General features: G+C 39.4%; 2 protein-coding genes across 3 annotated transcripts; one reads left to right on the plus strand and one right to left on the minus strand.

Moving 5' to 3' along the window:
* Positions 1-2587: 2587 nt before the first annotated feature.
* c11h2orf49 (chromosome 11 C2orf49 homolog) lies at positions 2588-6473 on the plus strand. The gene is made up of 4 exons (XM_044366267.1): positions 2588-2735; positions 2950-3113; positions 4309-4561; positions 5082-6473. The coding sequence occupies exons 1-4, from the start codon at positions 2613-2615 to the stop codon at positions 5136-5138; spliced, it is 597 nt and encodes a 198-aa protein (XP_044222202.1). The 5' UTR covers positions 2588-2612; the 3' UTR covers positions 5139-6473.
* Positions 6474-6824: 351 nt separating this feature from the next.
* fhl2a (four and a half LIM domains 2a) lies at positions 6825-13308 on the minus strand. 2 transcript variants are annotated; one of them, XM_044366265.1, is made up of 6 exons: positions 13213-13308; positions 10411-10586; positions 10119-10293; positions 7580-7749; positions 7254-7440; positions 6825-7158 (listed from the first exon to the last, which is right to left on the minus strand). In XM_044366265.1, the coding sequence occupies exons 2-6, from the start codon at positions 10564-10566 to the stop codon at positions 7007-7009; spliced, it is 840 nt and encodes a 279-aa protein (XP_044222200.1). In that variant the 5' UTR covers positions 10567-10586; positions 13213-13308; the 3' UTR covers positions 6825-7006. The 2 variants fall into 2 exon arrangements, with proteins under 2 accessions (XP_044222200.1, XP_044222201.1); XM_044366266.1 differs by lacking the exon at positions 13213-13308 and adding an exon at positions 10758-10853.
* Between the last annotated feature and the right edge of the window lie 836 nt (positions 13309-14144).

Consider the following 14144-nt stretch of genomic DNA (forward strand, 5'->3'; position numbering starts at 1 on the left):
TGCTGCACGTGTCCACCAACAGTTAAATCAGGATGTGATTGAAAACACGGTCTTGTCTTGTCGCTGCTCTAAACTCATTATAGGTACATAATGCTCTTATGACATCTTTGACATCATTTCAAATTGCTGAAGCATGATTCCTATTAAGACATAATTGTGTCTAAAAGTATTCCGTGTTTACCACAAAACGCATGATGTTAAAGGATTATTCTGGTTTATTACAACCTGGTGATTATATTTTATAGTTTTGGGCATCCTTTGCATTGGTAAAAATAACACTGTACAGCGAAAATAATTGAGACGTGAACAAGGGGACATTGTTAAAAAGATGTCAGATGAGGCAACGAAGACAAGCAGGGTCTCCTTGAGTTTCAGTGTGGCTGGTAGAGGCAGATTTTTATCAAAGTATACCTGCAGAAGAGATGTACGTAATTCACCTTATTAATATAACAATCCCATCCCAATGTGTTCTTTCAAATATATAAGATGAACAAAACAAAAGTGGGACCAGGGCTCTACAGTGCGAGTATTTCACTCGCATTTGCCCCTAAAAATAGATATGTGCGAACTGGAAAAATAATTTACTCGCACACTGTTTACAAATGACAACCATATGACTATATGAAACGCTACAGGGCTTTAGAGTTGAAACGACGGATACAGGAAGTGGCGACACTCGTCCAACAAGGCAGTAACCATAGTAACTCGGTCGGTCAGGGATGGTCAGGGACAGACTTGCGTTCTGAGTGTTCGCTGCACCATGACCGGAAGGAAGCACAGCCAGTTAGCCTCCGCTAGCCTCCCAGCTAGCCCCGGCTCTCTGTTTGGATCCAAACGGAGCCCCAAGTCCCGGTTTGTTATTCAGGTTAAAGTGGGAAGAAGCAGCGGGTCTGTCGGGCAGCTGAGTGAAGTGGAGCCTGCGGAGGAAACACCGGGACCGTCAAGGTGACACAGTCCGTGGAGGTGCGGCGATGTTCAGCTGCGCAGATAGGAAACCCCTCGGCTGACAGGATGTACCACTTTGTTTGAACAAACTTTTTCTTCTTCTTCTCTTGGTTTATAACAGCGGTTGGCAACCAGTGTATTAGGTGTATTACCGCCACCCTCCGCTTCGGTCTGTGGACCAAAGATTAAATTATACACATTAATCCTGTCTGTCTAATAAACTCAAAGAAAACTACTGCTCCACCCACTTGGCAAGTTCATTTAAATTTTAATGCTGAGGTCTTCCTAAGGTCTCGCCTTATATATTGTCTTTCTTGATCATTAGTACAATCTATGATTGCATGTGTAATAGTCTCCTCAGCCAGCTGGAAAAAAGTATGTGCATATATCGGCATTGGCAATCGTCAAAAATGAGAGTCAATAAGTAATCGTGTTAAATAATCGTGATCTCAGTATTGACCAAAATAATCGTGATTATGATTTTTGCCATAATCGAGCACCCCTAAAGACAACATAAATTTGGATTTACATACACACACACACACAAAGAGTTTAAATATGTATGTAATAAATTGTAAATATGTATGTAATGAATTGTTTTCTTTAATAAACTGTTACTTGAACATTTTTCAGTGTGCTCCTAAATTTCTTTGTGTGTTCCTAATTTTTTTTCATTTAGAAGCACATGTACTCCTTGGGAGGAAAGTAAGCATTGAGCACTGAGTGGGACACTTATCCACTGTGGACATTTGTAAGAGCAATTTGAAGATGCAAACCGCTGCTGGATTACAGTTATGATAACATCTTTATTTTCCCCCTAAGGTTTGTATATGAAATGCTGGGTGACTGAATCACAGAGTAATGTACAATGAAGGTGAATGAAAGTCACAATGAAGCTACTGTTTACAGAAGTGTAATGCATTCTCTTGAGAAAAAAGCCCTATTTTTCTGAATTAACAAGATAATTATCTCAGAATTCTGAGAAGAGTTTTCATGGGGAAAAAAATTGTCATTAATTCAGAAAAACAGGACATTTTTTTTTAGTATTTTCATTTGGTGCTACTTTATACTTCCACTCCACTCCATTTCAGAGGGAAATATTGTACTGTCTATTCCACTACATTTATTTGACAGCTTTAGTTACTTTTCAGATGAAGACATTGTTAAAGATGAAACCGGTGGTTTCCAACCTTTTTAGTTTTTGACGTCTTACAAAAGCAGTGGGTAGTCTGATGTTGATGTTGTCAGATGTCTATGAGTTGTTAACAGCTCCACCAAAGTGATTTTTCCCTTCAAACTTCTCAAATGGTTTCATTTCAATAAATGTTCAAATGATCCAATATTTCACCAAAAATCTAAGATTAGAGAAAAAGTCGTTACGTTACGTTTTTTCACGCAAGACTTTTACTTGAAATTGAGTATTTTTTTTTTTACGTTACTGTATTGATTCTTTTAATTAAGTGAAATATCTGAAAGTAGACAACGGACAACATTTTCCTATCACGGAAAATATTTTCATATATTACACACCACGTTAAATCAGCCAATAGTGTTAGTGGAGTAAGTGGGGCATTTCTACTGGGTGACTGTGGACTGATAATAATAAATTAATACAGGATATATCTTCACAGAGGGAGGTCTGTGCTCGTGTTGTTGTGACGCGAGGCATGTCGGGAGTAGCAAACATGGCGACAGGACAAGATGGGAAAGCTGGTAGTACCTCGGACGTGGATCTCTTACTGCATCCTGAGCTGTTGTCTCAGGAGTTTATACAACTGATTTTAAGTGAGGTGAGTCAATGTTTGGATAGAAATGTAGAAAGTGTCATGTAATGTGGAGGTAAAATAAACATACTGTGGTGTTAGCATACCGGCTAACAGCCAGAGTAGCTTCTGTTTGAGAGTAGCTGTTTCATCAGCAGCGGGTAAGTTATTCATACATATCATATTATATATCATATCATATATGACAAGGTGAGCTAACAGTTACTTGTATCTGAATCAGAAAAAGGTTAGTACCAGAGATTGTGGGAGTCGGGACCGGCTCACGGAGCTTTACCTACGGCATGTCATCCCGCTGCCGCAGAGGACTTTACCCGACAGCCGCTGGGGCCAAAGAATGCAGAAGACCCGGGGGAGACCGACCCCGGCCAGTCACCGCTCAGACAGGTAACCGGCAAACACGGAGGCTTTCTGGATGGACAGTACTGTGATTACCTGCCCGACAAGTAGTGGTGAAAGAAGTATTCAGATTCTTAACTTAAGTAGAAATATAATATAGTAAAGTAAAAATACTCTACTAGAAGTAAAAGTCCTGCATGAAATATCTTACTTAAGTAAAAGTACATAAGTATTAGCAGCAAAATGTACCTAAAAGTATTGTAGTAAAAGTGGTGATTTGGTCCCTCTGACTGATTTATTATTATATATGAGATCATTTGATTATTAATACTGAAGCATCAGTGTTAGAGCAGCATGTTTCTGTTGTAGCTGCTGGAGGTGTAGCTTGTTTCAACTACTTTATATACAGTTAGCTAGTTTAGTCCAGTGGTTCCCAATCTAGGGGTCGGGTCCATCCAAAGGGTCATCAGATAAATCTGAGGGGTCGTGAGATGATTAATGGGAGAGGAAAGAAAAAAAAACAAAGCTCTGATACACAAATCTGTTCTCAGTTTTGACTTTTTCTCTAATTGTTGACTTTTGGTGAAATATTGGAGGAGTTTAGAGGTAAAAATCACTATCACTTTTCATAAGATGTCAAAAGCTAAAAAGGTTGGAAACCACTGGTTTCATCTTTAACAAGTGTTGTATTTTAAAAGCTTGTTATATTATCCATTGTGTCAAGTCTTCATCTAAAGTAACTAAAACTGTCAAATAAATGTAGTGGAGTAGAAAGTACAATATTTCCCTCTGAGATGTAGTAGAGTGGAAGTATAAAGTAGCTTCAAATGGAAATTCTCAAGTAAAATACAAGTACATCAAAATTGTATTTAAGTACAGCACTTGAGTAAATGTACTTAGTTACTTTCCAACACTGTAGACAGTAGCTTCATCGTGACTTTCATTCACCTTCATTGTAAGTTACTCCGTGTTTCAGTTACCCAGCATTTGATATGCAAACCTTAGGGGGAAAATAAAAAGTTATTTTAACTGTAATCCAGCAGCAGTTTGCATCGTCATATGCATTTTTCTCACAGATGTCTTATAATCTAATATAACCACATATAACACATCTATGTGGAAAGGAGAGGCCTTTGGTGAGTCACCAAAATACCATAGTGGAATAGAGCCCTCGCTATCAACATTAATACATAAGAGTGTGAACCGCTGATTATTGTACTCGTTGTTGTTTGGTCATTTTCAGTTCCAGTAACGACCACAATAGGAAAAGGCCTCTGATCGTGTTTGATGGCAGCTCCTCTCACTCTGGCCCACTAAAAGTGAAGAAACCAGAGGCGTCAACAGGAATCACTGACCGGTTAAAACCTCCACCAGCTGCAAACCTGTCCAACCCCATCCGCAAGCTATCTGGCAACACATCTTCCTCTTCCTCATCCATACAGATGTCTGCCCGCAGCAATGACACAGCAAACCTCAAACGAGAAGCAAACAGCTCGGTAGGGAATTTTTGTTTTTGTCACCTCAGTTATGCATCTGTGTAGATTTACTGTCTAATTCAAAGAAATTGTGTATTATTGTCCATGTTGTGTTCAGTTGCTTGTATTTTTGAACATAATCTTCTAATTAGGAGTGTAAATCATATAATACAGTTAATGATACAATACTTGAACAATACCAATGGTTATACAATGTATTGAAAAGACACTCACTTACAATGTCTGTGTAAATGGAATTCTTTCAGTTTCAAAGATTAGTAGACAAGAGATCAAACCATGTTTTACAAATTGATTTATAGCAGAGACTTTTACCTTTTAAAATACACACAGCACCATGTGCACACTTGGTAGTTAAACAGCCATAGACAGGGAAAAAACTGAACTGCCAGAAAGGAAAATAGTTCCAAGTGTCTCTGTAACTCAAATCTTTTCAGTCTGTGCAAAACAGAACACTTTAATTAGCAAGTTATGAACTCCTATTTGTAATTCCTGTTTTATGTTTCATCTTCCATCTCTTCAGGGTGCACTGAAGTCTCCAGAAGTGAAGAAAAAGATCCAACACGTGACATGGCCCTGACCTCTGACCCCTGTTTAGATAGACCTGATGAGAGCTCATGCTCTGGCTGACTGACTCCTTCCCCTCCCATCACTGAACACCAAATGTTGTTGCCCACTACCTTTGCTCTCCCCTTCACAGTTATCCCACTAACTGCAGCCCAAAAGGGATGGAAACTATTTAACTGTGTCAAGGCCACATCCCTGCTCTTGTTCAGTTTTGAGATTGGAACAAGATGGGGTGGTGCTCCGATCACCCTGCTTTTGAAGTCACAAGTTTCCTTGTTGCTGTCCTCAACTTCAAGTGCCCTTACATCAATGATCAGCAACTCTCCCGGCCCACACACAGAAACCATCTTACAAGACAAACTGAGTGAGATGACTAATCTTTGGAAATTGTGGCGGATCCTATTTGTTTCTGTGCAGGGGTTGATTTAGGTGAGAGGGCTTCGCGTACTGGTTTGCAAGGGTGACAGGGTGAGTTTCTTGCTTGGGTTTTATTTAATATGTTGAAATTGGTAGATCCATTACTCGAATGGACAGATTGATTTTGAAACAGATGCTATATCTCATAGCGTGTGACTCTGACTGTCAAAGTGATGGACGTATCCAAGAGGCATTGTGAAAAAACAGCATCCTGTTTTTCTCTGATGTACGTTTAAAAAAAAAAAAAAAAATACAAACCATAGTTTCTGCAGAAACTTAGAAGGTGTGAAAATTTGAACCAGAAGTAGGTGTCATTTTTGTTCTCAGTGAGCTTCATTCCACTGAGGTTTATTCAAACCTCTGTCCTGTTTCATAAGTTATTCAGGGGTTTTAAATATTAGTGTGGCGTGGAATTGTACATATATTGCACATGATGTGGAGATGATTTTCTTATACAGCTGGATCATAATCCACTGCTACAGTAAGTAGCCATTTTGACACAGGAAACAGATAACTTACATTCATGCATTTGAATACCACCTTTTTATAATTCAGAAATACTAAGAAAGGGAATATGGACTAGAAAGAGGATATTGTCTTTTTGAAGTAAATTTATTTGCATTCATGGATTAATTGACTTTGCAGGTCTGTCTTTTGAAACTGATAAAAAGTTAATCAAAAACACAAAGGAACATGATTCATAAATCATTTTGAATTGTCAAATGCCAATGTCATCTTTGTACTGACAGTTTTTTTTTTAAATAAATTGTGTCAATACAAATAATCACTGTTGATTTAATTACAGGATAAAAGTCAGCAGCTTGGTGACATGTTTGATATGCAGGTATTGTAACATTAACATAATGTAATGCAGTCTTGAACTGAACATTGGGGTAAAAAATAAAGAAAGTCACCAAACTGCACAACTTCAGTATTACAATTGTGTGCATTTCCTGCTGAAAAGTTGCCAAAAAAGACATTTCAACCCCTTCTTGATGGGTTTATTTGAAATTCATGTGATTTTATACACATCTACAGGTAACATTTGTAAGATTAACTGTTTATTTTAATATTACATTTAATTGATTATAGCAGAACTCATTCACAAAACAAACTAATTACAGCATCAAGCAAGTTCATGCACAAAGCAGATATTATTAATATTACACTTCAAAGCTGATAATCTGTATTAATGTAGAATTGGTGTTTCAAAATGCTTCTTTCAATGTCTTTCTAACATGTTGCTCTTTATTTTATTAGTAATGCCTTTTTTCTCAAAACATTTAAACGCTCTGAATCCAAATAACACTGTTAGTAGTTTGTATTTCATGTCATATATCAATGTACATTCAATGCTAGGTTGCAAAGATGTTCTGTGCTCAGATATTATTTATTGTATCTTTGTCATTTTTTGATCATAACACGGCTGTCCAGTCAGATGTATCTATCGTCCCTCAGACCAAATTAGATGTCCTTGCCACACTCTGGGCAGAGGATGTCGTCACGCTCGGTGAGGAAACCACGGCCAACCAGGGACACAGAGCACTTCTTACAGTTGAAGCAGTCATTGTGCCACTGGCGCTCCTCAAAAGAAATGTACTTGCTGCCTCCGAGGCCTGAAAGTGAAAAATGAGTTAAAGTCAAGATCAGAGAGATATATGTTATAAACAACTTAAAGTTAAAATCAAGGACAGCAGTAATTAGTGATTACCGCTAATGGGGGTGGTGCAAGAGGCACACTTCTTGGCATAGAGGTTGCAGAAGCAGTTGAGACAATAGGCAAAATCATCTCTAGAGGTAAACCTCTGGCCAGACAGCTGCTGCTTGCAGCTAGTGCACAGGAAGCAGTCCTTGTGCCAGGGCTGCTCACGGTAGGTCACTCCGCCAGTGGTGATGGGCTAATGAGAGGGAACAAAATTTATCATATTGTCACACTTTTATGCATGTAAACATGGCTCTTTAAGTGAGAATGAAATATAATTGAGGTCCACTTCTCATTCTCTCTGAGTTTGTGATGTGCACATTTGGCCATTCTACCTTCTTGCAGTGCACACACTGCATGGCAAACTGCTTCTCATAGCAGGGCACACAGAAGTTATGGCTGTCCTTAGGGATGAAGCTCTTGGTGCCAATAGGCTGCTGGCATCTCTGGCAAGTGAAACAGGTCTCGTGCCAGCTGTTCCCCTTGTGCTCCATCTTCCTGGAGCCTTCATATAACAGTGAGGGAATATGATGGTTGAAGTTAGTGAAAGGACGCAAATAAAATGAGAAAAACTGAGAAATATGAAAAAAAATCTTAGGGTAGACATTTGATTATATGTTTTGGAAGTGTTTGTATGATCTTATGAGAAAACTTTTACATTTAGAACAACCAGTACAATTTGTGGAAAAACAAGCTTTTATGGTTTTTCAGTATCACCTGAAGAAATATGAGGAATTTCCTAAAAGGTCAGAGGTTATATTATTCTTTGAGTGTTTCTTATTATCTGCTCAGTCCTAAGAGCTCATTGAAAGATGTAATGGTCCTCGGAAGTTCTAGTATTAGCATTTATGTTTTGTAAAGCAATGCAAGGCAGGGCAAGTTTACGTGTACAGCACATTTCATACATAATGCATGAAAAAAGGAAAACGACATAAAACATTAAAATGCAAAATAAAAGAAGACAAAGAAACTTTTGAGGGAAATGAAAAATCCATAATGACAGGATAGGTAAAGATGTATGAATACTTAGGTTCAGTCAAAGGCAGTGCAGAACATAAACGTTTTTAACCTGAATTTAAAGGTGGTCAAAGTTGGAGCAAGTCTAATATGCTCTGGTCACAGCTCTGTTGTGCATGGTAACTGAATGCTGCTTTTCCATTTTAGCAGACCTCTTTGATGACTGAGAGGCAGAGATGGTTCATTTGGTAAAATACAGTCAGATTTTGTATGTATTTTGGTCCTAAGCCAGGGAGAGATTTATAGACAAGCAGCACTTTAACCTCTATTCTCTGACTTACTGGAAGCCAGTGCAAAGACCTAAGAACTGGTGTAATGTTCAGTTTTCTTGGTCTTTGTTAGTACTCCTGCAGCAAGATTCTGAGTGAGGTAAAGCTGCCTAAAAGTTTTTTAAGGAGGCCTGAAAAAAGATCATTATTGCAATCTAACCTGCTGGAAATGAAGGCATGATTAGCTTCTCTAAATCCTGCCTGGGCATGAATCATCTGATTCTTGTGGCGTTTTTAAGATGGTAGAATGCTGACTTTGTAACTAATTTGACTGTGGCTGTTAAAGTTTAACACTCCAAGAGTCCAAGATTTCTGACTCAGTTTTTGGTTTTCAGAGAGACAAGCTCTCAGGCACTCTTCTTTTGTACAAAACACAGCCAAATATATCTCAGTTTTGTTTGCATTTAGCTGAAGAAAGTTCTGGCACAGACTGTATGTACAAGTATGTATGGTTTCATAATCTGCCATGCACTGTATTTCTTCACTGAGGTTTTAGAATTGTGTACTTGCCTTTGTGTCATTAAACAATCTATCAATCTATTTGCCTCTTTATGCACCAATGCTCTGACTATTGAATTTAAATGCATTTAGTTTGCATATTATGTACCAGAAATTCTCTTAACAAAATGATGTTAGTACATTTTGATGTTCCACCCAACTGTGGCAGTGTGCACAAACAAAAAGTGTCCATGTATGTTGACGATCCTCAGTTATACCTAACCTATATTCTCTGTGCTCTATTATCATTATTATTATTATTACACTACAACAACTTGGGGCAACGTTAAAGTCACAAATTTAACCTAGAAGAGTAGACCTTGTCCTATTAATCCCTCTTTTGATATTTCAAATATCATCTGCATGCATTGCTGGAAAGCTTGTTCCAACTTTACCAACTTTTGGATTTTTAACATGTAGTCCATGCTCTTTTTATGTTTCCTTAAACTTTTCTCTGTATTAAAAGGAAACATTTAATATTGTTTAGCAACAGATAACCCCTTAAAATATCAATTAAAAGATGTTTTAAAAATATGGACTATAAGCACAGTCAGGATACTACATATTCACATAATACAACTATAGAAACATACATGTCCTGAATGAAAGCTGTGCACAGCTGTCCTGACATGCGCAGGTTTCTTGTGCATATAATGTGACACATTTGTCATCCTTTATATTTAAGACAGTCATGTGTAAACCACTCACAGATGCACCATTGTGACACTTGATGTAGGTCTACTGATTCTACCTCCATCTATCATATTACTTAATTTAATCACAAAGGTGTACTGGAAGTATTTCTGGTGCTGGAGCCTGAGTGGTTAGTGAACTGAACTACATAAAATGATACAAGTTTGTAATCCATTCTTGTACTGTATTTATACAAACTTTGACTTGTACTGCAATATTAAGTGGATGAATCTTTTACTGGCCCAATAAGTTGTATTAACAGATGTGATATAAATAATCTGAAAGAGAGTTTTCAGAATGTACACACACATTGAATTTTAAATTGAGTGATGATCGAGCATCTTTTGCTATCTGTTGTGCTTAACTTAAATCTGTTGCTTTTTGTGACTTTTCTTACCTGGCATGATGGTTTTCTTGCACTCATGGCACTTGGAGGAATACTCATTGGAGTAGCACTCAGTGCAGAGGAGCTGTTCATCTTTGGTGGAGAAGGGCTTGTCCACAAGTGAGCGCTTGCACTGGAAGCACTTGAAACAGTCCTCATGCCAGTGACGGTCCTTGTAAGACAGGTCCTATGAGGACATCAGATGAGCAGTTAGAGACTTGCTCACGACAGAGAAGCCCAGAGAGATATACAGAGATAGTGTGGCAGTGCTTTTTATATTCAGTATATTTTGTGACATCCCTACCCTGGTGTTGCAGCCAATGGGCTTCTTGCACTCCTCACAGGTGTTGGAGTACAGGCTCTCATAACATTTCACACAGTAGGGATTCTCCTCTCTTAGGACATATTTCTTCCCAAACAGGGACTCCTTGCAGTAGTGGCAGTCGTAGCGCTCGGTCATTTTGACCCAGAGTCAATCACCTGAAAGACAAAGAGATTGGGGAGAAAATATTATGTCAAAGGCATGATACAATGTATGTAGCATGATACAAACATTCAGCAGGAAGCAGCAGCTGGAAGTTCTTGACAGGTATCTGATCTTGTTCATTTTTCCCATGAAACAACTTTTTCAGGATGATTAGATTTACGCACCCCAGTCACCCAAATAACATTAAGCCTTGTAGACAGTTTTGTCTCTGTTCAAAGAGATCTTTTCAGTGACTCTGATCAACTTGATACTCCAGAGAGAACATTTTAAATTCATGGCAATAAATGTTCTCACATTACTAAGCGCATGATTTTTCTGTGTTGCGTTTTACCCTCTTTCATCTCTCTCTCTCATCTCTCAGCACTCCTTCATCTTGTTCTCAGCGACAGAAGTAGAAGGTGACAGATGAAGAGGATATAAATAACTCCTATCAGTCCTGCTCAGAGACAGTCAACTTTTGCCCTGTTGCATACCGGCGGTCACCATGCCACTGTACACTAACCCATCCATCATTACACCTCCAGCTGTCAGCACCAGATCACAATATCCCTTGTCATCGTGTGTGTGTGTGGGTGAGTGAGTGTGTGTGTGCCTGTGTGTAAGTGCATTTGAATGGCTCTTGTAATAATGGCCCCTGACAATCTGCAGCTGTTTGTGGTCTCCCTGTTAAGCCCTCTGGTTATCCCACCTGTGCCTACATACTCTTACTCTCTCTTGACCAAAGATACTGGAGGCTATACACTGTATTTGACTGTATGTGCATGTGTGTGTGTGTGTGTGTGTGTGTGTGTGTGTGTGTGTGTGTGTGTGTGTGTGTCTTTGTCTTTGTAAGCAGACAAAAATAAGGTACACACAGCTTTCAATACCACTCCAGACTTTAAACTCCTTGTTGCCTTCAATAGTCACATGTAGCCTACTATTCATGTGATATATGTCCATTGATTCCTCAGTTAGGCTTTGACCATATAAGGAGGCTGAAAAAAAAGTTTCACTTACACTCATCCATTCCCTACTGTTTAATCCCTTTCTGTGCTTCTCAATATCTGCATTGCTATTTTTAATTGAGCTCCTCTCCTCTACTATTATTCCCTTTATCTCATTGTTTTATTGTGCTTCTCCCCCTTGATCTATTTGTGTTCATTGTGTATTCCTACTTCAGTGGTCTAACATGAGATCTGTGAAAGATCTGTGACACTGCTGACATTAGTATCTTTTATCTGGCTGAAGTTGAGACGTTTAATCTGTGTGTCCCCTCTGCTTCGAGCCTTCTCAACCCCTCCCGCATTCCCTCATTGTACTGTTGCTCCCATCATGACTCACCTAGCTTATATAAGATTTATCTGACTCCTAAAAATAAAAAAAGGATAATCTGAACTGCCACAAATAAAACCTTCAGCTATTCAGACATGTCATGCAGCTGTTTCCTAGCTTCTAGGTCCTCTTTGATGCTGCCCATCTGGGAGTGTCTCAGTGGAAATTACTTGATGCCAAACTGAACTAAAGCCAGTTAGATGGCAAGCGCTTGACCACTGTGCAGCCTAGTCAGACCCAGTAGGTTCCAGTGCTTAAAGACTGCATGTCTGTCTTGAAAGGGAGAGAATGCTAATGCTATTTTCACATTAAACTCTCAGTTGTCTTCACAGTTATTTTTATAAGGCACTTCTCCTGAAACCTTATACTACATTCTAAAGCTCCTCATTCATCATTCCAGATGTTTTAAAAATGAATAAATGTTATCTGACCATTTAATGAAATTTAGTTGAAATGCAAACAACAAACCAGCCCTTTCTCTCACAGTGAGACCTCTCAAACAGCTTGCTTACATCTGTTTTCTACTCTTCCAAATCAACAACTCTGGAGGAATTCCTCATCAATTAAATACGTCTGAACAACAGCCACTAATAATAGCTTTGTAAGTGGATAATGGAATGAAATGTCGAATTGAATTAAGCTCTGAATTGAACATTTTCTACATCATTACATCATTACAGTTCACTCTTCAATTGCAGTACAAATTAAACTGTGCAATACCCACTATAAAATGACATGCTCTAAAATCTAACTTTTATTAACAGGTATGTTTCTGTGCATTTGGAGAGTGTCAAAGCTTTAGAGTCATATAAAAGCAAAAGAACAGACTAGTTTGCCAAAACAAAAGTCAGCACTACTACTGTAATACCTTAACCAGAACAAAGCTGACACCTTCATTGACAAAATTTTGCCAAAGGGAAGTGTGAGATTGATGAGGAGGGAGGAAAGAAGGGTGGAATTGACCTCTGCAAACAGGGGTCAACAGGAGTTGTGCATTGTTTGGGCAAAGAAATGATAAAATGATATAGTAAAAGAAGTTGTCATGCTGTCTAAGGGAGTGACAGCAGTACAGAAAGTGGGTAGGGGGGAGAGGTGGTTAAAAAGTGAGGACACTGTGGAAGTGGAAAGAGGGAGATCATGAGCAGGTGGGTGCGGAGGCAGATAGGAGGATGCCAGAGCACAGTGAGCAGCTGTGTCCTGGAGAATGGAAGACATGGCGAATGAAGCCCAGTGAGAAGATGAATGGGTGGAAAGATGGACAAGTGAATGGATGGATAGTTTGAGCAGCTGAACAGAGTTGAGTCTTACCTTCCTGTCTGAGGAGTGTGTGCCTGTGCGGAGTCTGGGGCAGACTGAGAGAGGAGGCTCCGGGTGAGCTGTAGTTACTCCTGATTGCATTACTCCACCCATCGGGGGCTAATTGAAAATGGGGGAGGGGCTATGTAAGGGGTGGGGGGGGGGGGGGGGGGGGGGGGTAGCATGGGGGCAGGGAGTCTTTTTTGAGATGATCTATAAATACAGTGGCTCTTCACAGAGATAACCCCGAGCCCCCTTTCACTCGCTCATCCAGTCAACAGTGAGACCATGCGGCCTTTTAAGGTCACTCTGTTATCGTTCATTTGTTCACATGTGATTCATTTGCTCACTCGCTCACTTAACTTTACTTCATCTTTCTTATATTTTTGTTTCTCCCCTTAACAGCCTTATTATATCATCCCTCCCTATCCCGCTTCCTGGAGAGAATCCAGTCATTCTTCTCCACTGCTGTTTTCTTTACTTTAGGAGTATCCCTGCTTATCGTTATCATAATATACATACACACGTACACACCCCCACACTGTTGGCTTTTGATATATGATGGAAAGGATGACAAGGGTCAAATGTTAAAGATTGTTGTCCTGTGAGATTTGCCCCTACTCATATGTCTCATCTGTCTTTACCTCCCTATATTTCTCCTCACAGAGGAATACACACTCAATCCCAAACCTCCAATGTGTTGGCTATGATATCCAGGCCTGGTAATGACACCCCATCGTTTCTCCGAAAATTGTAGCACTATTTTCTGCACCCTCCTCCCCACACTCGCTTGTTCACACTGCTGTCCCCCCCTCACCCCGTCTGCTCTTCCCACCTCTTTCTGTTCTGATCCCAAGTGTCTCTCTAGCTCTCTCTCTCTCTTTCTCCAAAGCAGGTTTTCTTGACCTGATGGTCCCGGGACACTCTCCAGCGAGAAAATGCGT

The sequence above is a fragment of the Thunnus albacares genome, chromosome 11 (assembly GCF_914725855.1).
Source record: "Thunnus albacares chromosome 11, fThuAlb1.1, whole genome shotgun sequence".
Lineage (NCBI taxonomy): Eukaryota > Metazoa > Chordata > Actinopteri > Scombriformes > Scombridae > Thunnus > Thunnus albacares.

What these genes read in the sequence shown, in the direction of transcription:
- fhl2a (XM_044366265.1), bottom strand. Translation starts at nt 10,566, where the DNA reads ATGACCGAGCGCTACGACTGCCACTACTGCAAGGAGTCCCTGTTTGGG. An exon ending in CCATTGGCTGCAACACCAGG is followed by an intron (nt 10,294 to 10,410) that starts GTAGGGATGTCA and finishes ATGTCCTCATAG; the next exon opens with GACCTGTCTTACAAGGACCG. An exon ending in AGTGTGTGCACTGCAAGAAG is followed by an intron (nt 7,441 to 7,579) that starts GTAGAATGGCCA and finishes CCCTCTCATTAG; the next exon opens with CCCATCACCACTGGCGGAGT.
- c11h2orf49 (XM_044366267.1), top strand. Translation starts at nt 2,613, where the DNA reads ATGTCGGGAGTAGCAAACATGGCGACAGGACAAGATGGGAAAGCTGGT. An exon ending in TACAACTGATTTTAAGTGAG is followed by an intron (nt 2,736 to 2,949) that starts GTGAGTCAATGT and finishes TATCTGAATCAG; the next exon opens with AAAAAGGTTAGTACCAGAGA. An exon ending in GCCAGTCACCGCTCAGACAG is followed by an intron (nt 3,114 to 4,308) that starts GTAACCGGCAAA and finishes GGTCATTTTCAG; the next exon opens with TTCCAGTAACGACCACAATA.